The sequence below is a fragment of the Bos grunniens genome, chromosome X (assembly GCF_055505025.1).
Source record: "Bos grunniens cultivar Pamir isolate PY7600 chromosome X, Bosgru_T2T1.0, whole genome shotgun sequence".
Taxonomy (NCBI): Eukaryota; Metazoa; Chordata; class Mammalia; order Artiodactyla; family Bovidae; genus Bos; species Bos grunniens.
This window is the reverse complement of record NC_141194.1, coordinates 56071216-56096236: the sequence shown is the minus strand read 5'-3', so window position 1 is coordinate 56096236 and position 25021 is coordinate 56071216. Positions and strand designations below refer to the sequence as shown.

At 39.5% G+C, this 25021-nt stretch overlaps 1 protein-coding gene and 1 pseudogene across 5 annotated transcripts in view; one reads left to right on the top strand and one right to left on the bottom strand.

The window, feature by feature from the left end:
- Window positions 1–25021, top strand: part of LOC147340450 (zinc finger protein 81-like) — a 125865-nt gene that overhangs the window by 85495 nt on the left and 15349 nt on the right. For 2 of the 5 annotated variants that reach the window (XM_086386348.1, XM_086386349.1), the window contains exon 5: window positions 13782–24926. The exons of the other annotated variants lie outside the window; for them this stretch is intronic. In XM_086386348.1, the coding sequence (XP_086242474.1) occupies window positions 13782–15490 (1709 nt within the window). In that variant the 3' untranslated portion in view covers window positions 15491–24926. Of the gene's footprint in view, window positions 1–13781; window positions 24927–25021 lie in introns of those variants that run through there. 5 annotated transcript variants of the gene reach the window in all.
- On the bottom strand, window positions 629–1083 carry LOC147340451 (uncharacterized protein C1orf21 pseudogene; annotated as a pseudogene).

Here is a 25021-nt window from a genome sequence, read left to right as displayed (position 1 = left end):
GTTCACCACTACTTCATCTTTTAGAAAAAATAGGTTGGAGAGCATCTGTAAAACCAACAGTATCTTCAAGGTGAAATTGCAGAATTTTGCTGCAGACCTGGACACAGAGAAGTGAAAAGTTGCAATAAGTTTTAACTAGCAGCAACAAAGAAATTTCGATAACAGTTTTTGTTTGTTTTTAGCAATATTCCTTTGCAAGTTCATTAAGAAACACTGTAAGTTAATGCAGCATACGATATGGAATGATCTTCTTTTGCTATAGTGCTGTTCGCTGAAGAGAACCGACCTTTGCAAAGATTTCAACTAGGGTGTAACCTATTTACACAGTAGTAGCTCCTGGTTTCAGAGAAGGCAATGGCACCCCACTCCAGTACTTTTGCCTAGAAAATCCCATGGACGGAGGAGCCGGGTAGGCTGCAGTCCTTGGGGTCGCTAGAGTCGGACACGACTGAGCGACTTCACTTTCACTTTTCACTTTCATGCATTGGAGAAGGAAATGGCAACCGACTCCAGCGTTCTTGCCTGGAGAATCCCAGGGACGGAGAAACCAGGTGGGCTGCCGTCTATGGGGTCGCACAGAGTCGGACACGACTGAAGCGACTTAGCAGCAGCAGCAGCAGCTCCCGGTTTGAGTGGTAGGACTGGTGCTATGTGATACCTTCTTCTTCTGAACAGTAATCTCGACCCTTTTCAATTTTTTCATCCAGCATTCTGAAGAATTCTTGTTGGCTTTCAGAAATGTGCATGTTTGCTCTGGGTTGATGAACTAATCCTGAAATCTCTTTATTAGTTTTAAGTCTTACATTTGAACTGGCACTTTTTCCCAAGTTTTCTTGGTTCCTGGCTGCTATTTTCTGCTCCTCTTCTGCCCCATTTTTCATGTATTTGACCTCTTCCACCGGTTTGATCCTATACTCATCGCCAAACACATCTCCATTCTGGTAGTTCTTCCCTTTCTGGGCTTCCTCTTCGTTTTGAACAGTGGCAACATGCTTGGTGGAGGCACAGCGCATAGTCTCATTCGGTCAGCTTCAGCTGGGCTGAACTGCAAATCATCTCTACAGACACAGGGACATTTTTTTTTCCCTTTAGACACAGGGAAAATCCACCTTCTTGCTGAGTTGGTCAAGATGGGTGCACCTTGGGCGCTAGCGGGGGTGCTGAAGGTGGCAAGCCTCCGGCCCCGGTCCTCCTCTCGGGTTTTCTTCCTCCCTCCTTCTTGTCTTCCTTCCTCTTCCTCCCCACGGTGAGTCCGGGTCTCCCCCTCCTCCCCGAGGCCGGGGGTAAGAGCCCCGAAGCATCTGAAGCCCGGCCCGGGTGCGTGCGTGCACGTCCTTACCCCGGCCCCCGGGAGTGGGCAGGGAGCCAGCGGGGGCTGGCAGTGAGCGAGTGAGGGAGGGGGACGGAGGGAGAGGACCTCCTCGCCCCTCCATGATGCTTTTGAACTGTGATGTTGAAGAAGACTCTTAAGAGTCCTTTGGACTGCAAGGAAATCAAACCAGTCAATCCTAAAGGAAATCAATCCTAAAGGAAGTCAATCCTATATATTCATTGGAAGGACTGATGCTGAAGCTGAAGCTCCAATACTTTGGCCACCTGATGGGAAGAGCTGACTCATTAGAAAAGACCCTGATACTGGGAAAGATTGAAGGCAGGAGAAGGGGATGACAGAGGACAAGATGATTGGATGGCATCACCCACTCAATGGATATGAATTTGAGCAAGCTCCAGGAGATGGTAAAGGACAGGGAAGCCTGGCGTGCTGCAGTCCCTGGGGTCACAGAGTCTAACATGACTGAGCAACTGAACAACAACATTGCAAGGTCACAAAGATATTCTCATATTTTCTTCTATACAGTTTATCATTTTAGCTTTTTAAGTTTAGGTCTATGATCCATTTTTGTGTTTAATGTAAGGGTTGATGTTCATTTTTTTCAATACAATATTCAGTTGTTCCAGAACCATTTATTGAAGAGCTTTTTCCCCACTGAATTACCTAGGCACAGTTATTAAAATCAATTGATTTCACATATGTGAACCTATTTCTGGACTTTCTGTTCTGTTTAATTGATCTATTCAACTGAACTCAACTTGTGCTTGTGCTCAGCCATGTCTGACTCTTTGTGACCCCATGGACTGTAGCCTGCCAGGCTGCTCTGCCCATGGAGTTTTCCAAGCAAGAATACTGGAGTGGGTTGCCATTTCCTCCTCTAGGAAATCTTTTTGACCCAGGGATTGAACTCACGTCTCTTGTGTCTCCTGCATTGAGAGACAGATTCTTTACTGCTGAGAAAAGGTTTTATTATTATTCAGTTATGGTGAGGCCAACATATCTGGAGACAACTGCCATTGAAAATAGTTTGTAACAGCTTCCAAGAGGAAAAGGCATACCACACTGTGCAGAGTCACACCCGGGAGCACTAAGGTCAATCAGGAGGTAGAAGTTGTAGGGGGAAAGCATGGGCAACAGCCTTTATTATGATTTTCATAGGAAAGAATGGGTGAGGTAGAATAAGCAGGCTGGAAAGGTTTAGAGTTAGTTAGTTTGAGTAATTTCAGTGGACTCTGGGGTGTAGTGTAGAGACTATCCTTAGTTGCCTGGTACCCAGCCTGAGGTGATTAGGGCAGGGTTCTAGTGGCTCAACCTGTGAGATCTTGAAAAAGGAGATAGTTGGTGGATATGGGCTCTGGATTTGTTGGTTTGCATATGGTAGGTATACTTATAGGAAAGTCACTTGCTGTCTCTGGGAAATAACTAGGTCTGGGAGAGGCAGTCTCTCCAGGATCAGCTAGACATCAGATGCTAGAGCATCTAGAATACAGAAAATAAGAAAATATAGTTAATACACTGTCCTTTTGGCAGACCCCTATTTTATTTGTTGTTGTTCAGTCACTCAGTCATATCCGACTCTCTGCTATCCCATGGACTACAGCACGTCAGGCTTCCTTGTCCTCCACCATACTTTATTACTATAGCTTTTATAATGAGTCTTGCAATCAGGTAGAGTAAGTTCTCCAGGTTGACTTTTTTAAAAAATTACTTTGACTCTTCTAGGTCATTTGCATTTCCATATAAATTTTATAACCAGTTTTTAATTTTTTGGAAAAAAACTTGCTGGGATTTGGTTTGGCATTAATTCTAAGATCAATTTTAAGAGAACTGACATCTTAATAATATTGAGCCTTCTAATCTGTGAATATAGCAACTTTCTACATATATTTAGATCTTTGATTTCTTTAGCAATGTTTTATAATTTTCATATAAAAGTTTTATGTATCCTTCATTAAATTTATCCTAGGCATTTGATGTTTTTGATACTATTATAAATAGCATTAAAATTTTTTTTCAGATTATTTATTGCTAGTATAAATTGCTAGGAATTTATTTTTGTACATTGACTTTATGTCCTGAGGCATTAATTTTTGTAACTAATTAATTTACTTTTGGCTGTGCGGGGCCTTCGTTGCTACTCTCAGGCTTCTTGTAGCTGTCGCTTCTTCTGTTGTGGCGCACAGGCTCTAGAGCATTCCGGCTTCAGTAGTTTCAGTGTGTGGGCTCAGTAGTTACAAGTCGTGTGCTCTAGGGTGCAGGCTGAGTAATTGCGGCACACAGGCTTCGTTTCCTCATGGTTTGTGGGATCATAGTTCCTTGTGGGATTGAACCTCCTGTGTCTCCTGCACTGGCAGTCATTTCTAAATCCACCTATTAATTGTTTTTTTTACATTTTTTTAATATTTTATTTTATTTTTAAACTTTACAATATTGTGTTAGTTTTGCCAAATATCGAAATGAATCCACCACAGGTATACATGTGTTCCCCATCCTGAATGATCCTCCCTCCTCCCTCCCCATACCATCCCTCTGGGTCATCCAAGTGCACCAGCCCCAAGCATCCAGTATCGTGCATGGAACCTGGACTGGCGACTCGTTTCATACATGATATTATACATGCTTCAATGCCATTCTCCCAAATCTTCCCACCCTCTCCCTCTGTTTGGGGTTTTTCATGTAAGTAATCAACACTTTAAGGGCACTTTTACTTCTTCTTTTCCAATTTCATGCTTTTATTTCTTTTCCTTTCCTTATTTCACAGTCAAAGACCTTTATTTAGTTCAGTGTTGAATAGAAGGGGTGAGGATGGACATGCTTGCCTTGTTCTGATATTTGAGGCAAAAAAAAAGTACCATTAATGATGTTAGCTGTAAGTTTTTTGAAGCTGCCCTTTATCAGGCTATGTAAGTTCCTTTCTAATTCTAGAATTTTTAAGAGGTTTTTTTCTTATTATGGTTATTTGTTGGATTTTATCAAGTGCTTTCTCTTCATTTTATTAGAGTGATCATGTGAGTTATTTGCTTTTATTTTGTTAATATATGTATTTATTTTTTATTTCAGTAAATAAACAATTGAGATTTTTTTATTTCAATAAACAATTTTAAATTGACCTTACATTTTTGAGATAAATACTAGTTTGATTATGATTTATTATCCTTATTATTATATTGTTGGATTCTATTTACTGAAAAAATATTTGCACTTTTCATGGGTGATATTGGTTTGTAGTTTTCTCTTTTTTGCAGTATCTTTGTCGGGTTTGAGTATTAGGGTTATGATGGCCACAAAAAAATTAGTTGTGAAGTGTTCCCTTCTCTATTATCTGAAAGTTTGTGGAAGATTTTTACTTCTTTTTTTACTGTTCATGAAATTCACCAGTGAAATGATCTGCCCTCAAATTTTCTTGATGGGAAAGTTTTAGTAACGGATTTACCAGTGAACTCATCTGGGTCTCAAATTTTCTTTGTGGGACTATCTTTCATTTCAAATTCAGTTTCTTTACTAGATATAAGGATATTCATATTTCTTCTTGCTTTGATAATTTTTCTTTCAGGAAGTTTGTGCATTTTATCTAACTTGTCAATATTTGACATTCAGTTGTCTCATAATATTCCTGTATTATCATTTTACTAATTTAAAAAGTATTTATTTATTTGGCTACACTGGGTCTTAGTCACGGCATGTGGGATCCACAGCTGTGGCATGCGGGATCCAGTTCCCCAACCAGGGAACACTGCATTGGAAGTGCAGTGTCCCAGGCACTGGACTATCAGGGAAGTCCCTGTATTATCATTGTAATGTCTATTATATGTTCAGTAATGTGCCCTCTTTCTCTGAAATTGATAAAATTTAAATTCAACAGGATTATAAAAATAGAAATTTGTATTTACTTTAGCGTAGCCTCAAAATGTATAAAGAAAATATTGACTACACTAAAAGGAAAAATGGAATACATATTCATAATTGGAGATTTTGACATTCCTATCTCAGTAACTGATTTTTGTCTGTTTACAGACAAAAGAATCTGTAAAGATTTGAACATGATATACCAGTATGACCTAATTGACATCATAGTTCTCTACATCCCACAACTGTAGAATACACATCTTTTCAAGTGCATGTGGCCCACTGACCAAAATAGACAGTATTTTGGGACATAAAACTAATGGCAAAAAACTTCAAAGGATTGGAATCATGCATTATATTTTCTCTAATTACTATTGAAATAAATCAAAACTCTGAACAGAGAGACAATTAGAACATACCCGAATGTTTTGAAAGTAAGCAACACATATACAAATAGCCCATAAGTCAAAGAAAAATCCATAATACAATTAGGAAATATTTTGAGCAGAATGATAATGAAAGTATGACACATCAGAACTTGTGGGATGAAGTACCACCCAGATAGAAATTTATTGCTTTAGATCAAGGGAAAATCCTGAGCTCATCTCTTCCCATTTGTTGTTCAGTCACTAAGTCGTGTCTGATTCTTTGTAACCCCATGGACTGAAGCACTCCAGACTTCCCTGTCCCCTTCTCCTCCTGTCTTCAATCTTTCCTAGCATCGGGTAGTCTTTTCAGTGAGTCAGCTCTTCACATCAGGTGGCCATAGTATTGGGGCTTCAGCTTTAGCATCAGTCCTTCCAATGAATATTCAGGATTGATTTCCTTTAGGATTAATTGGTTTGCTCTCCTTGCAGTCCAAGGAATTCTCAAGAGCCTTCTCCAGCACCATCAATTCTTCAGCACTCAGCCTTCTTTATGGGCCAGTTCTCATATCCATACATGACTACTGGAAAAACCATGCTTTGATTATGCAGACCTTGTCAGCAAAGTGATGTCTCTGCTTTTTAATATGCTGTCTGGGTTTGTCATAGCTTTTCTTCCAAGGAGTGCGTGTCTTTTAATTTCATGGCTGCAGTCACCGTCCTCAGTGATTTTGGAGCCCAAGAAAATAAAATTTGCCACTGTTTCCATTTTTCCCCATCTGTTTGCAATGCCGGAGACCCTGGTTCGATCCCTAGGTGTGGAAAATCCCCTGGAGAAGGGAATGGCTACCCACTCCAGTATCCTTGCCTGGAGAATTCTGTGGGCTACAGTACATGGGGTTGTAAAGACTCAGACATGACTGAGTGACTTAACACTTTCTCTTCCTATGAACACACCTAAACTATAACTACATAGAGAACAACTATCTCTGAAAATGACATGAAGACTAGCATAACAAATTTTCCACAACTGAGGACATAAAGAAAAGTCCACATTGAGATATGTAGGAGGGGCAGAGACACAGTCTATTCAGAACCCACACACTCAGTGTGACAGCCTGCAAGCAACAGAGATATCATAACTGCAGAGGTCACCCTTGAAGAGCAAGGGGTTCGAATCCCATGTTGGGCCCCTCAGCCCAGGATACCTGCCCTAGGAAAATGAATCCCTACAACATCTGGTTTTGAAAACCAGTGGCACTTACATCTGGGAGAGCTGGATGACTGTCAGAAACTAAGATTTTACTCTTGAAGAGCTCACAAACAGACTTTCTCTCTGTGAGTCCCAAAGGAAGCAGCTTGGAAGTGCCTGGGCTATATGAGAATGAGATTCATTGACTAATTTTAGAGCATGTGCCAGAGGGGCAGGGATCTGGTGAAACTTTCTCTAGGGACAGAAGTGCTGGTGGGCACCATTTTTTCACTCTCCTTCCACCTAGCTGGCCTGGTGCTGGCAGGTACCATTTCTGTCACTCTCCACCAGCCTCATTAATACCATACATCCAGTATTCCTCTCAAGACCCATCACACTGCACCCAGTGAGCTGCCTCGGATGGCTCTAGTGCCCCCTGAAAAATGGCTCCTGCTCCAGGGGGCCAAATCCATCCACCAGCATGCTCACAGGAGAAGGCAATGGTACCCCACTCCAGTACTCTTGCCTGGAAAATCCCATGGATGGAGGAGTCTGGTAGGCTGCAGTCCATGGGGTCTCGAAGAGTCGGACACAACTGAGCGACTTCACTTTCACTTTTCATTCTCCAGTGTTCTTGCCTGGAGAATCCCAGGGATGGGGGAGCCTGGTGGGCTGCCGTCTATGGGGTCTCACAGAGTCGGACACGACTGAAGTGACTTAGCATAGCATAGCATGCTCACAGCAGTTATGGCCCAACCACCACAGGTGGGTACATGCAGCCCACACAGGGGATACCCCTGGAACACCTGTTTCTGGTGACCAGGCATAATTGCACCACTAAATATTAAGAAAATATTACGACCAACTTTATGCTAATAAATTTGATAACTGAGGTGAAATGGACACAGTCCTAGAAAAACACAAATTACAAGAAATGTCAAAAACAGAGAAGTTTTAGCAATCTTTTTGTCCATTAAAGAACTTTAACCTCTAATTTAAAACCTCTCCTTATTGGTGAATTCTTCCTGTCATTTAAAAAATCCCAGTATTGTACAAGTTACTGTTTATTAAGAGTACTTTTAAAAAATTTGGGGGCTGTGCTGGGTCTTCATTGTGGCACGTGGGCTTTCTCTAGTTGTGGTGTGTTGGCTTTATATAAGTTGCCTTGTGGTTTGTGGAATTGGAATCTTGAATGTGGAATTGGAATCTTAGTTCCCTATTCAGGGATCAAACCCATGCCCCCTGTATTGAAAGGTGGATTCTTAACCACTGGACCACCAGGGAAGTTCTTTTGGATAACAACAACAAAAAAAATAGTAACATTTTCTACTTCATTTCATAGTAAGTTGAACTATATTAGAGTAAAAAAAAATATCCTTCTCCAAAAGATATCATTAAGAAAGTGAATAGGCAAGCCACAAACTGGGAGAAGATATTTACAGTACCCAGATTTGAGAAATGACTCACATTCAGAATATATAAAGAACTTGTAGAAATAAAAAAGAAAAAGGTAATCTAGCCAGTAGAAAAAGAAATGGGTAAAAGACTTGACCAGGTACTTTTAGAAGGAGGTATCCACACAATAGTTGTGTATATGAAAAGTTGAACATCATTATTCATCAGGGAAATGTAAGTTAAAACCACAGTCAGACAACCCTACACACATAAATAAAACAGAACAATGACTAAAATGTAGAAGACTGACAATATCAAGTGTTATCGGGATTTTGGAGCAACTGGAATTTATATGCATTGATGGTAGTAACGTAAATTCTTTCATTCAATTTGGGAAACTGGCAGTATATACTAATGCTAAATGTATAGCTATTCTGTATCTCAGGAATGTCACTCCTAGGCATTTATTTAAGAGAAGTGGTATGGACCTAACAGAAGCAGAAGATATTAAGAAGAGGTGGCAACAATACACAGAAGAACTATATGAAAAATTTCTTCATGACCCAGATAACCATGATGATGTGATCACTCACCTAGAGCCAGACATCCTGGAATGTGAATTCAAGTGGGCCTTAGGAAGCATCACTATGAACAAAGCTACTGGAGGCAATGGAATTCCAGTTGAACTATTTCAGATCCTAAAAGATGATGCTGTGAAAGTGCTGCATTCAATGTGTCAACAAATTTGGAAAACTCAGCAGTGGCCACAGGACTGGAAAAGGTCAGCTTCATTCCAATCCCAAAGAAAGGCAATGCCAAAGAATGTTCAAACTACCGCACAATTGCACTCATCTCACACACTAGCAAAGTAATGCTCAAAATCCTTCAAGCTAGGCTTCAGCAGTACGTAAACCATGAACTTCCAGATGTTCAAGCTGGATTTAGAAAAGGTAGAGGAACTAGAGATCAAATTGCCAACATCCACTGGATCATCGAAAAAGCAAGAGAGTTCCAGAAAAAACATCTGCTTTATTGACTTTCCCAAAGCCTTTGACTGTGTGGATCACAACAACTGTGGAAAATTCTTAAAGAGATAGGAATACCACCCTACCTGCCTCCTGAGAAATCTGTATGCAGGTCAGGAAGCACCAGTTAGAACTGGACATGGAACAACAGACTGGTTCCAAATCAGGAAAGAAGTACGTCAAGGTTGTATATTGTCACCCTGCTTATTTAACTTATATGTACAGTACATCGTGTGAAATGCCAGGCTGGATGAAGCACAAGCTGGAATCAAGCTTGCTGGGAGAAATACCAACCTCAGATATGCAGACGAAACCACCCTTATGGCAGAAAGTGAAGAACTAAAGAGCATCTTGATGAAAGTGAAAGAGGAGAGTGAAAAAGTTGGATTAAAACTCAGCGTTCAAAAAACTAAGATCATGGCATCCGGTCCCATCACTTCATGGAAAATAGGTGGGGAAACAATGGAAACAGTGAGAGACTTTATTTTGGGGGGCTCCAAAATCACTGCAGATGGTGACTGCAGCCATAAAATTAAAAGACATTTGCTCCTTGGAAGAAAAGCTGTGACCAACCTAGACAGCATATTAAAAAGCAGACATTACTTTGCCAACAAAGCTCCATCTAGTCAATGCTATGGTTTTTCCAGTAGTCATGTAAGGATGTGAGTGTTGGACTATAAAGAGCTGGGCACCAAAGAATTGATCTTTTTGAACTGTGGTGTTGGAGAAGACTCTTGAAAGTTGCTTGTATTGGAAGGAGATCAAACCAGTAAATCCTAAAGTTAATCAGTCCTGAATATTCATTGGAAGGACTGATGCTGAAGCTGAAACTCCAATACTTTGGCCACCTGATGTGAAGAACTGACTCATTGGAAAAGACCCTGATGCTAGGAAAGATTGAAAGTGGTAAGAGAAGGGGACAGCAGAGGATGAGATGGTTTGATGGCATCACCAACTCGATGGACATGAGTTTAAGTAAGCTCCAGAAGTTGGTGATGGACAGGGAGGCCTGATCTGCTGCAGTCCATGGGACTGCAAAGAGTCGGACACGACTGAGCGACAGAACTGAACTGAGCACATACACCCACTAAAATAAATGTACAGGAATTTTCATATCAGCCTTATCATAATTATCAAAAACATGATGCTCTTAAAGTGCCACACTCAGTATGTCAGCAAACTTGGGAAAGTCAGCATTGGCCACAGGACTGGAAAAGGTGTTTTCATTCCAATCCCAAAAAATGACAATGCCAAAGAATGTTCAAACCACTGTACAGTTGCACTCATTTCACATGCTAGCAAGGTTATGCTCAAAATCCTTCAAGCTAGGCTTCAACAGTACATGAATCAAGGATTTCCAGATGTACAAGCTGGGTTTCAGAGAAGCAGAGGAACCAGAGATCAAATTGCCAACATTCATTGGCTCATAGAGAAAGCAAGGGAATTCCAGAAAAACATCTGCTTCATTGACTACACTAAAGCCATTGACTATGTGGATCACAACAAACTGTGGAAAATTCTTAAAGAGATGGGAATACCAGACCACCTTAACTTTTCTCATGAGAAACCTGTGTTTAGGTCAAGAAGCAAGGGTTAGAACCAGACATGGGACAATGGACTGGTTCAAAATTAGGAAAGGAGTATAACAAGGCTGTATATTGTCACCCTGTTTATTTAACTAATATGCAGAGTACATTATGCAAAATGCCAGGCTGGATGAATCACAAGTTGGAATCAAGATTGCTGGGAGAAATATCAACAATCTCAGATATGCAGATGATACCACTCTAATGGAAGATGGTGAAGAGGAACTAAAGAGCCTCTTGATGAACATGAAAGAGGAGAGTGAAAAAGGTGACTTGAAACTCAGCATTTAAAAAAAAACTAAGACCATGGCATCTGGTCCCACCACTTCATGGCAAATAGAAGGGGAAAAATTAGAAACAGTGACAGATTTTATTTTCTTGATCTCCAAAATCACTGTGGATGGTGACTGTAGCCACAAAACTAAAGGACACTTGCTCCTTAGAAGAAAACCTATGACGAACCTAGGCAGGGTATTAAAACAGAGAGACATTATTTTGCTGACAAAGGTCCATATAGTCAAAGCTATGGTTTTTCCAGCAGTCATGTACAGATGTGAGAGTTGGACCATAAAGAAGGCTGAGCATTGAAGAATTAATGCTTTTGAATTATGCTGGAGAAGACTCTTGAGAGTCCCCTGGACTGCAAGGAGATCAACCAGTCAATCCTAAAGGAAATGAGTCCTGAATATTCATTGGAAGGAGTCTTGCTGAAGCTGAAGCTCTAATACTTTGGCCACCTGAAGCGAAGAGCCAACTCATTGGAAAAGACCCTGATGCTGAAAAAGATTGAAGGCAAGAGGAGAAGTGGGCAGCAGAGGATGAGATGGTTAGACAGCATCACTGCCTCAACGGACATGAATTTGAGCAAGCTCTGGAAGATAGTGGAACACAGAGGAGCCTGACGTGCTATGGTCCATGGAGTTAGAAAGAGTCGGGCACAACCTAACGACGGAACAACAACAGCAAAACAATTTAATTAAGCACACAAACATTTTTAAATGGCACAAAAGAAGATATAAGCAGGAGTGGAGGAAGAGGATATTAACCTGTCCTTTTATTTGAGAATAAACTGGACTTTTGTGAGCCGTTTTTTGAGTGGCAATGAGAATGCTAGCTTGCATGCACAGCTCTTTCTAAACAGATGACTGTCCATTTCTGTACGGTTCACTGAATCTGTGGGCTCAGTAAAGGGCTCAGGAAGCTTTTTACTGAAGAAGCAAATTTTTATGATGAATGTTGGTACTGGTGATCTTTTGTCCAATATATAAATGGTTTAGAAGTTATGTTTTATTTACAACTTAGACATTTTATATACATTTAAGTGTTTAATAAAGTGAAAAGTAAAACCACCTCTAAAATTTAGCCTAGGAATCCAGGGGTTAGTAACTTCCAAATAAATTAAAGCCAAATATATGAGAATACAATGCAACTTAAGAATAAGAGGATGAGATTTTTGGACTGGACATGTATTCAGAGTACTGTATCTAACTGACTAACAGGGGAAAACTGGATTTGATGGCTCAGAGCATTCTCAATATCTAAAAACTCTTGCTGATGAGATAGTGTACAGTTCTTCCATTTTACAATTATTATTGAGAATATAATATGTCTCATGAACTGTGATTCACTCTTGGCAAGAATAGTATATTAATTGTGTTAAAGCTAATTCACAGTAATAAAGAGAGCATTAAATATAATGACTTACATATAGAATTTTCTTACATATAGAATTTTCTTACATATAAAGTCTCTAATATCACAGGCCATTGGAAAACCTAGCTGCTTCTGCTTATTCATGAATCCATTACTCAGCTCCACCGTCTTTTGAATTTTTGTGGCATCTACATGTTTGAATCCATGTTGCTGTCAAATCCAGGTTTTAGTAAGCATGAAGGTAGAAGGTATAGAGAAAATATGCCTACTGTTTCAATGCTTTGGTTTGAAGGTGGCACCCAGTGTTTTCTCTCATATTCTGTTGAGAACATTGTCACATGGTCACAGCAATTTTCAAAGGAGGCTGAGAAATGTTATATGACTGGGCAGCCATATTCCTGGCTACTAATCCATTAATGCAAAAGAATGGTGAAACAGATTCTAGTGGTCAGCTTTCATTCTACCACAGATGGCTTTTCATCACTTTCATTATGTACTTCTTATTAAATATATTTAATTTTATTTCCAGGGAAACAGTTACACTTGGATGGAGAGTTGGAGTATAGACATCCATTTATTGTTTGTATAGGTCAAAATGGCTACGACCACAGTATTTTTCCTGTAGACATGAATAAATTATTTGTTTAGTTTTATTGAGATACAATTGACATACAGCATTGTATAAGTTTAAGGTGTACAGCATAGTAACTTGACATACGTATATTGTGAAATGATTGCCACAGCAAGTTTAGTTAACATCATATTATATAGATACAAAAATGAAAAGGAAAAGATTTTCTTTGTGATGAGAACTTGTAGAATCTACTCTCTTAGCAAACTTAACTATTTTATCACATTAATTTGATATTGATGCTGATAAGCAATAAGCAGTGAGATTAGTGAGGATTTAGAATGGAAAGCTAATGAGGACTTAGACTCTGAGTTACCCATTCAAGCCTAGGCTCTCCATAGATGTTTCCCCTTAAAACCCTTCTCTGTTTAATCTTCAGTCCACCTTACTTGATATCCCCTACCAAAAGAAAGCTAGATTGCTTATGTTAAACGCCAATCTCCAATACTGAATATATGTGTAATTATTCTGAACTTCACTTTCCTTATCTACAGTGGTGGATAAGATACCTCATAGGGCTTTTGAAAGGATTAAATGAGTTCATATGTATATATTTTGTAGAACAGTGCCTGTACCACCAAATCATGTAAGAGCTTGGCACATAATAAGTGCTATTTATGTACTTTCTATCATTGTCATCATCATCATCATCAGATTTACTGGTTTCTCTGTGACCAATTTGGATTAACTTAAGTGTGCCTCTTAATCTTCTCTTATGTATTATTTGTGTCATTTTACTTTTTTTCTCTTTTTAGATGGAAAGTTTGGGATTAAAACCTTACAAAAAAGAATTTCTGGAAAAGTTTCATTTCATGGTGAAATGGAAGGTGAAGATGCAAAAGATGATTCATTGTATTCCATTTTAGAAGTACTGTGGCAAGATGCTGAACAGATAAAAAGCTACCAGGAAAAGCAGAACAAACCTTTGAGTCATGCTGCTTTCATCAATAAGAAAATATTGAATACAGAGTGGGATTATGAATATAAAAACAGTGGAAAATTTATTCATCCAGGCCCAAATTGTATTCCTTCACAGAAAAGACCCCATAAACGTAACTCATTTGGAAAGAATTTAAAGCATAATTTAGATGTACATATTCATAGTGAAAGCAATGCAACAAATAACTTTGATAAAATTATTGGACACAGTCAAGTTTTCACCCAGAGCTCTTCTTATACTAAACATGAAAATACACATACTGGAGTGAAATTCTGTGACAGCAATCAGTGTGGAAAAGTCTTCAGCTTCAAACAAGCACTCAGTCACAATCTGAAATTTCCTGTTGGGGAGAAAGCAAATATGTGTACTGAACTTGGGAAGATCTTCACCCAGAGGTCTCAACTCTTTGCACCTCAGAGAATTCATACTATGGATAAACCTCATGAACTTAGGAAATGTGTAAATGTTTTTACACAGAAGCCACTACTCAGTATTTATTTGAGAGTTCATAGAGATGAAAAGCTATATATATGTTCTGAGTGTGGAAAGGCATTCATCCAGAATTCAGAATTAATTCTGCATGAGAAAATTCATACTAGAGAAAAACCCTATAAATGTCATGAATGTGGAAAATCATTTTTCCAAGTGTCATCTCTCCTAAGGCATCAGACAACCCATACTGGAGAAAAACTTTATGAATGCAGTGAATGTGGGAAAGGCTTCTCCCTAAACTCAGCCCTCAATGTACATCAGAAAATTCATACTGGAGAGAGACACCATAAGTGCAGTGAGTGTGGGAAGGCCTTTACCCAAAAATCAACACTCAGAATGCATCAGAGAATTCATTCAGGAGAGAGATCCTACATATGTACTGAATGTGGGCAGGCCTTCATCCAAAAGGCACACTTGATTGCGCATCAAAGAATTCATACTGGAGAGAAGCCTTATGAATGCAGTGACTGTGCGAAATCTTTCCCTTCTAAGTCACAACTCCAGATGCATAAGCGAATTCACACAGGAGAGAAACCCTACATATGCACTGACTGTGGTAAGGCCTTTACCAACAGATCAAATCTGAATACTCACCAGAAATCTCACACTGGAGAGAAGTCTTATATATGTGCTGAATGTGGGAAGGCCTTCACGGATAGGTCAAATTTCAATAAACACCAGACTATTCATACTGGAGAGAAGCCCTATGTTTGTGCTGATTGTGGCAGGGCCTTCATCCAGAAGTCAGAGTTACTTACACATCAGAGAATCCATACTACAGATAAGCCTTATAAATGTTCTGACTGTGAGAAATCCTTCTCAAAGAAACCACACCTCAAAGTACATCAGCGAATTCACACAGGAGAGAAACCATATATATGTGCAGAATGTGGGAAAGCTTTCACAGACAGGTCAAATTTCAATAAACACCAGACAATTCATACTGGAGATAAACCCTATAAATGTAGTGACTGTGGAAAAGGGTTCACTCAGAAATCCGTTCTGAGTATGCATCGCAATATTCATACATGAAAGTAACCCTGTTTCTTGAAAATGAGAAAGCCTTACCACAGAAATCAGGTCTAAGTGTGTGTTAAAAATTCAGCCAAGACAGATCAGATATTGAATGCATTGCATAATAAAAAGAATGTGTCAGGCTCTTTCACCTGAGATGAGAAAAATTATTCAGAAGAGACTCTCTAAGAATGCATTGAATGATGAGGAATTTCCATATTTGCAAATCCTCACAAAATATAATTGAATTCATACTGGGGAAAATGTTATCAGTTTGAGATATTAGGAAAAGCCTTCCTGTAGAAAGTATTATAAGGCAAATTATTACCAAATTCTTTATAGATAAAGTATGAAAAATGATATAAATGACAGTAATGTTTATTGTGTTGTATTAAGCAATTTAAAGTGACAACAAAGTGAAAGGTAGGACAAAACAATAATATATTTGATGTATAGACCTGCTCTCAGATCTATTTGTAGCAAAACACATTGCACAATGGGAGGAATAATTGAGTTGAAATTCTTTTTTTTGTATTTGTGTCTATCAAATATGTTTGCTACTGAATATTTTGCTCATGTGAATCCACAGTTTTAAAGTCATTATGGTTTTATATATACATTCATCTGCTGATATAATTTTACACAAACAAATATAATCCTGTCATACATGTTGATTTCCATGACATCATATTTTTATCTTCCTTCATTGTGGTACAGTGCAGAAATAACCACAGGTCTCTCCCATCCTTTTATGCACCCCTCTTTGTAATATTACTGTTGTTTCTCTTATTAAGAGGCAGAGCTCTCTCTCTACTCCTTGACTCTGAGTTTGGCCATGTGAATTGCTTGGGCCAATATACATTAACAAAGAGATTCAAGAAGATGCTGGAGAGGTGTGAAAAGCCTGCTTTGAGACTTACCCTTTCTTGCCGCTCTTTTGAATTCTGAGACCTTCATGTGAAGAAGCTCAAATTACTAAGGGATGTGAAACCACGTGGAACAGAGATGAACCAATCCAGATGAAGCCCCTTAAACCAAATGCCAGATGTGGGAGTAAGGCCTTCTTTAACCTCCAGCCCCAGCCATGCCAGCCCACACCAGAAGAGCCACATCAGTCATCCCAACCAACCTGGAGACTTATGAGATAGAAAAAATGATTGTTTTAAGCTACTAAGTTTGGTGTAGTCTGTTATACAGCAAATGCTGAGTAATACATAAAAGTGTACACCTACTGGGGGTGTTGTATCAAAATATAAAACATGTGGCATCAGCTTTGGGCCTGGGCATCAGGTGGAGACTGGAAAAGCAATGAGGAAAACTGTTAAGAAAGTCTTCAGAAGATGGCAGTCCATGTTGTTTAGTGAGGGAAAAAATAGCAAAACAGCTACCATGCTCTGTGGAAAGATAGAGAATATACCAAATGAACTTGTGGATCTGGCTAAAGAGATTTCCAACAGAATGTTGAAGTATATGTTTGCTTCTTTTAGCTGCATATGATAAAATGCAGAAAAAAAAATGAACTAAGTAAATAAGTGTTCCATTTGCCATCAGAGTTCAGAACAAACACCTAAAAAAACAGGACTTGGCTGAGTTGGAAGGTAACTGCTTCACATCTCCAGTCTCTCCAGCCATCAAAATATTCTCAAGGTGAAAAAGTGACCTCCAGAGTAGAGATCAAATCATAGATTTGGTTCTAAGACCCTTTGTTAAAATGTGTAAAATATTTAAGTTGGTGTTTGGGAGACCCTGTCAGCTAAGCTAAACAGCTCTCAAAAACTTCTCAACAGTGTCCCAATAGCCTGACTCACTGTTCAAAGTAGAGAGGGGCCCATCTTAAAAAGAATTGTTGATGTTGCATTTGGGACATAGAGTCAATACAAACCAGATTCATAGAAAACTTGCAACATTTTTAACAGAGTTTTACTAACAAAACTACCTCCATGTTGGACTTAAAGGACTGAAAAAGTCCAAAGTGAAAAATGGACTCCCCTGTCTTAACTTCTGTGAACAGGAAGCAAGCTGTGAAAGTTACTCAGCTGCAAGCATGGGCCATTTCTTATGGGAAAAGAACGCCGTCTCAGAGAGAAGATCCAAGAACAATGTACTAAAATGGATTGGGAAGCCATTCCCAGGCAGAACTATGACCTAAACAAGAAACATTTTTTGCCCCTGGAGCAGAGATACCTGACAGTATTTGCTCTGTGGGATTTCAGAATTGTTATTGAACAGTGATTGATATATGCCTCTTTTTCCTTCCCTTTTTGAATGGAAGTATCTGTTACAGTTATCCTGTCCCTATCTCACTATTGTATTTATATTTATGTGTATGCACATGTGTGAGTATGTGTGTGTTGGGTTAGGGGAGTGGTCATATAACTTGTCATTTAGTTCACAGGTCTCTGGATAAAAAAAAAAAAACTGAGAATCTACACCCAAGGAGCCTCAGCCATATTTGAATCTGATATAGAAGTCTTAAGGTCTTGGATTTGAGCCTAATGTTTTAATTTGGGATGAATGTTTGGAGGTCTTGGAATGGGGGTGAATAGATTTTGCCTGGTGTGATAATGTAAATAATTTATTATCAGGACAGAGACTGTGATAGAAAATACTACAATTTTCCATCCCTGTATGTATGCCTGTTTTCAGTCATTATTTTGCTTTGTGTTTCAGTTGGGATAATTTCTATTAACCTATCTTCAAGGTCACTCATTTTAACCTCTACCCTGGCTCTGTCAGATCTACTGATGAACCCATTGAAGGCAATCTTTATCTCAGTTAATGTTTTCTTTTTATTTCTAGATTGTCCATTTGAATTTGAAAGAGTTTTCATCTCTGCTGAAATTCCCCACATGTTTATACCTGTTGTTTACATTTTCCACTACCCTCTTTAACATACTAATCATTGTTATTTTAAACTCTTTGTTTGACAGTTAAAACAACTAAATCAACTGAATCTGGATCTGTTGATTGTTTTGTCTCTTGACAGTGGATTATTTATTCTTGCTGTTTTGCATATAATATTTGGCTGAATGTCAGATGTTATATGTAGGATAGTAGAAACTGAGGTAAATATGTAATTCCTGGGAGTAGACATGTTACTTTCCTTATAGGTCATTGGCATAGGGGAATTGAGGCCAGCTAGTTAGGATTTGTTCTGGTGTTTAGGTGGTGGTGTTGCTCTCTTTACCTACAATGTATCAATGACTTCAAATTTCTCTAGTGTTACCTTGTGCTTCCAGTAGGCACTGGTTTTCCAGATAATTTTTCTCAGTATTCCCGCACCACCCTTGCCTTTAGGCCTTTCTTAATGTGCTTATACTATGGAGAGGCACTCTCTCTATGCTCTTGCCTTTCCCTTAGTAGCAGACTTTTATTATTACCTGGGTCTTGGTGACCTGATGAGTGGGAGGGCAGGAGGTGTCTGGGGCCAGCCTCAGTCTTAGACAGGCCCTATATCCCTAGATCTTGGAAGGTGAAGCTTTTTCAGTGATCCTGCCCTTCCCATTAGTATTAATATAGGGCTTTAAATGGTCTGAACCTAGGAAGGTTTCCTGTCCTTCCCTTTTCCTTTCCTCTAGCTACAGTAGATCTTTACCTATGTCTTGGGGGCAACAAGGTTTGCTGCACTTCACCCAGTGGCTTAAAGTTTTTATTCTGTGAGGGAGTAGGGTCCCATCAGGGCTTTGGCCATTTCTGTATCAGCAGCTGTGCCCCTAAAGGCCTACACCACTGAGAGAGGCTTTCTGCAGTCTCCCATCCTACCCCTGATGTTTCTTATGAGCAACCAGTGGAGGTCTATGGAGAAGAACCTGAAAGTGGGGGCCTATGTCTCCCGCTCTCAGAGCTCTGATATTCTCTCACTATCCCACACTCAACTTTTAAAACTTTATTTAAGATTCTTGCTGAATTCTTAATTCTGGTGTGGTGGACCCATCTTCTTTCCTGCTCTGCCACAGATAACCCAGTGATAACTTCCTGCCTTCTTTGAGGCATTTGTCTTATACATCAAGCTAGTTTGTTCCCCTATGACATTAGCTCCCTGATGAATTCAAGGAAAGTTATGATTTTATAGATTACCTGGATTTTTTCTAATTGTAAGAATGGGAGCTGAGCTCTTTCCAAGTGTCTGCATTTCTAGCCAGAATCCAGAAATCTGGATGGTCTCCTTTGGCCACTACTATCAGAATATATGCCCCCTTTCCATGTGACTTTACCACTTTACCCAAGAGGTAGAGTCTATTTCTCCAGCCCTTGAAACTGGATTTGGCCGTTTTCTTTGGTCAACGGGATATTAGCAAATATGACACTAGCAGAGGCTTGAGAAGTACTTGCACATTGAGGTTTGCCCACTATTGCTGCTCTTAGAAATCCTGAGCCCAAGTATGGAAAAGCCTGAGTTATGCTATGAGTAACCTTATGGAGCAGCAGTGGAACAGAGATGAGCCATCCCAATTGAGGTACCCTAAACCAACTAGATTTCATCTGCAAGATATGTGAATGAAGCCATTCTATCCATGTAACCATGGTCAGTACGCCTGTGGTCAGCAGCCTCTGAGACGACCTTGCATCATGATCCCCACCTCTTGGTATCTACACCTTTGTATAATCCTGTTCCCATGGGTTTGCACCAGGTTAATGACTTGGTTCTAGTGAATAGAATAAGGCAGAGGTAATGGGATGTCACTTCCAAGATTAGGTTACAGAAAGACTGGGGCTTCCATTTTGGATGCTCTCACTCTCAGTTGGTTCACCTTAGGGGAAGCATGAGGCAGCTCTATGGAAAGACCTATGTGGATGAGTTTGGGAGCATATTCTCCCAATCTAGTCTTCAAATATGACCATAGCCTTAGCTGACAGTTTGACTGCAACTTCATGAAAGACCTTCAGCCAAAGGCACACTTCTGAGCCTCACCTGAATTCCTGACCCACAGAAACCACAAGAGAATAAATGTTTTAAGCTGCTAAATTTTAGGGCAGTCTGTTTCTAGACTAGAAAAGGTCTGCCATCGACCCCACTGATCCCAGACAACTCACAGAATCATTGATTAAAATGTTTATTGTTTTAAGCCACTATGTTTTTGGAGGCTTGTTACCCAGAAAAAGCTACCTAATACATTTATTATTTACTGACTTTCCTCCACTATGTATTCAGAACAGATAACCAATACTAATTAACTACTATGAATGCTTTCATGTTTTAATCTGTGCTCATATAAATTATATATAGATATACATATGTTACATGCTTATAATCAGATAGAAGCTATATAAGATTTGTTTTCTTCCTTGACTTTCAAATATGGGATCGTATCACATAATTATCTCTGCTTGCTTTATTACTGAATAATAACATTTTTGAATAATTGCATCATAGTTTGCAGGGTGGATATGCAATAACTTATTTAACTGTTTGCATATTAAGATTTATTTATATACCCCTTTTTCAACTTAGCAATGCTGTTCAAAATATTACGAGGCGGTTTTCATAATGGCTGGGTAGATAGGCTCAGGAACCGATGGCTAGGGTTTCAATCCTGACTCTACCAGTTACTAGCTCTGTGACCTTGAGCAAGTTAGTAATCTCTCTGTACTGATTTATTCAGCTGTAAAGGATGGTCACAGTAGTACATATCTCATAGATTCAACGTGAGATGAGTATAAACTTCCTAGGGCTATATAGTTCCACAAACTGAGTGGCTTCAACAGAAATGTATTGTGAGGCCAGAAGTCTGAAATCAAGGTGTCAGCAGGGCCACACTTCCTCTGAAGGTACTAGAGGAGGAATTGTTTCCTGCTTCTCTCCTAGTTTCTGGTAGTCTCAAGTATTCATTGGCTTGTGGATGCATCACTCCAGTCACACAGCCATTTTCTTCCTGAGTGTCTCCAGGTCGTGTTCCCTCTGCATGTCTGTCTCTGTGTCTGATTTTCCCTTTTTTATAAGAATACGGTCATATTGGATTAGGCCCACCCTACTGACCTCATTTTAACTTGATTACTTCTGTAAAGACTCTATTATCAAGTGAATTCACATTCTGAGGTTCTGGCAGTTAGGACTTCAATGTATCTTTGCTGTTGCTACTGCTAAGTCACTTCAGTTGTGTCCAATTCTTTGCACACCGCATGGACTGTAGCCCACCAGGCTCCTCTGTCTACAGGATTCTCCAGGCAAGAATACTGGAGTGGGTTGCCATTTCCTCCTCCAGGGGATCATCCCGACCCAGGGATCGAACCTGTGTCTTCTGCATTGCAGGTGGAATCTTTACTGCTGAGCCACTGGGGAAGCCCCTCAACATATCTTTGAGGGTACACAATTACTCATAATAAATTAATGCATTTGTCTATATAAAGCACTTAGAACTATGAATACTAGATACATACCACTTGCTGAGTCTGCCTGGAGAAGGCAATGGCACCCCACTCCAGTACTCTTGCCTGGACAATCCCATGGACAGAGGAGCCTGGAAAGCTGCAGAGCATGGGGTTGCGAAGAGTCGGACACAACTGAGCGACTTCACTTTCACTTTTCCCTTTCATGCATTGGAGAAGGAAGTGGCAACCCACTCCAGTGTTCTTGCCTGGAGAATCCCAGGGATGGGGGAGCCTGGTGGGCTGCTGTCTATGGGGTCGCACAGAGTCGGACATGACTGAAATGACTTAGCAGCAGCAGCTGAGTCTGCCAAGGCCCCCCTACCATTCTTTATGATTGGGCAGGATTTGAGGGCTTATCTGTGGTGTCTTAGTCTCCAACTACCTAAAGAAAATGTTTAGAGTAACAGGAAAAACGGGCCAAGGACCAAGGCTTGTTACCACCTTTTGAGGGCTAGGCTAAGAAAGATTCATGTATAGAGGATAATGGGAAGGAGCAGCCGGAAAGAAGAAAACATACCAGATGAGAAAGTGACTCATAGACAATAGAGTGTTTCCAAGGAATGTTTCAGTGGAGAAACTTTCCAGACTAAAGGTCAATTCACATGAGGATGGAAAACTGGTTCTTGGATTTTGTGACAAGGAGGTCATTATTACCTTTGGTGTTATTTAGAAGTGAATTTAAGGAAAACAACTGAGCAAATTTGAAGGGATTTCTGAACTCAGGTGGTGTTACTTCACCACAAAATTTTTCCGGTAGAAAAAAATATTAGGCTATTGGGCTGCATTACTCTGTTGTTGTCTAGGTTGTACTGAGAAATGTGTTTTCAAGAGTCCTTTGTGATTCCAAGTCAGCCAAAAGTAGAAATTGCATGAGATTTGGGAGGTCAAAATGAAGGAGCAACCATTACTCCAAAAGTTTGAGATTAGATTCAGAGAAGGACAAATGCAGAGATACCTAGGTCTTAACATTTCTTCACTCTCTTCCACTCTGTATTCAGCCCTTTCTATCTCCCAGCCAGGGCTTCTCTGGTAGCTCAGCTGGTAAAGAATCCACCTGTAATGCAGGAGACCCCAGTTCGATTCCTGGGTTGGGAAGATCTGCTGGAGAAGGGATAGGCTACCCACTCCAGTACTCTTGGGCTTCCCTGGTGGCTCAGATGGTAAAGAATCTGCCTGCAATCTGGAGACCCAGGTTTGATCCCTGGGTTGGGAAGATTCCCTGGAGAAGGGAGTGGCTACCCACTCCAGTATTCTGGCCTGGAGAATTTCATGGACCTGTATGGTCCATGGTCTGGCAAAGAGTCAGACAAGACTGAGCAACTTTCACTTGTCTCCTAGCCCTGCTGACCTTCGGCCTGCCACTTGATGCCTGGCTGCAGCCCACAAAGGCAACAGCTCTTCATAGACTTCTTCATCAGCTCCCCTTTCACAGTGTTACTTAAGCAGCTGAGTGTGCCTGGCTTCTCAGATTTTCTTGCAAGCACTGACTTATCCACCCATGCCAGTGTTTCAAAAAGGCTGATTTAGTGACTTCTCTAATCTTCCAACTTCCCCTTCCATGCCTTTACTTCCCCAGCTACTCCCACAATTGTGCATGATCTAATTCATATTTTTAAATTCCTTATTTCATTATACTCATAATGAATCCGCTTCCCCAAATGAACCCTGAATGTTAATGTTACACTTTCTTTTCCTGATAACTTGGTAAACATCACTCTTCTAAAATTGGGTGGTGCCATTGAGAAATCTTAGATTAACCTGCTATTTTTCTTGTATGTTTCTGCCATATGATTCTTTTTTTATGCTTGAAGTTAAGGATCTTTAGAAGTGTATGCCTTAGTCTTGATTTTTGTAAACTGATTTTGACTGGGTTATAGTGAGTTGTTCCAATCATGATTCAAACCTTTTATTTCAGGGAAGTGTTATTTTGCTTAACTTTTTAATCTGGTCTATCTTTTCTTCATGGACATTGGTTATGCATATGTAATGTGTCTTTGTCATCTCCATCCATTTCATACTGCTCTACATTCATTTCATATCATTATTCTTTTTGGTTGTTTATGGTTGGCTCTTAAGACTCCATGAATCTCTCATGTTTCTTAATGTCTAGGCATTAATAGCCAGTGTGCTCAGATTTATTTACATTTCAGGACAATAAGGATAGACGATGTCTCCCTCCCTGGAGACATTCACAGAGAAGATTTACTTACATTCTAGGATAATAAAGATCATGTCTCTCTTCCTAAGAGGATGGGCAATAATAAATCAATGTAACAATATTGTGTTTTCCCTACATTTTAATTATGTCAATTTTCAATCATGTACAAACATCAAAAGAACAGTACAGTTAACACACATAACTTTCATCTAGATTCAACAGTATACGTAAATTTTTTCCTGAGTAATTGATGGCAAATTACAGACATTAGAACATTACACTCAAATACTTGAGCATCCATCTCCTAAAAATAAGGACATTCACCCCCATAGCTAGATTATCATTATCAATCTAGTTCTCATATGATATTGAATATGATATTGCATATCCAGTCCATTTTCAAATTTCTCTCACTGTCTCCAAAATATATTTTACAACTTTATTGAGGTATAATAACATATAGTAAATGGAAATTATTTAAAGTGCATAATTTGGTGAGTTTTGGCATATATATGTACCTTTAAAACCATCACTATGATAAAAACAATGAATGTATCCATTACCCCTAACAATTTCCTTATGACCCTTTGACACCCATCTGTCTCTCCCTACACTCTCCCCTCCCATCCACAGGCAACCACTGATCTGTTTTTCATTACAAATTAGTTTGAATTTTCTACAGTTATATATATATGGAATCATATTGTAGGTATCCTTGTTTTGTTTGGCTTCTGTCATTCAGCATAATTATTTTGTGATTCATTTTTGTTGTTACATGTGTCTATATTACTTACTTTTTACTCCTAAGTGGTATTTCATTGTATAGATAAACCAAATTTGTTTACCCATTCATGTGTTGATAGAAATCTATGGTGTTTCTAGTTTTTGGCTGTTACAAATAAAAGTGATACGAACATTTCAATGCAAGTCTTTGTGTGGACATAGCTTTCATTTCTCTTGTGTGAATACCTGGGAATGAATATTTTTGTTATATGTTGAGTGTGTGTTTAGCTATTTAAGAA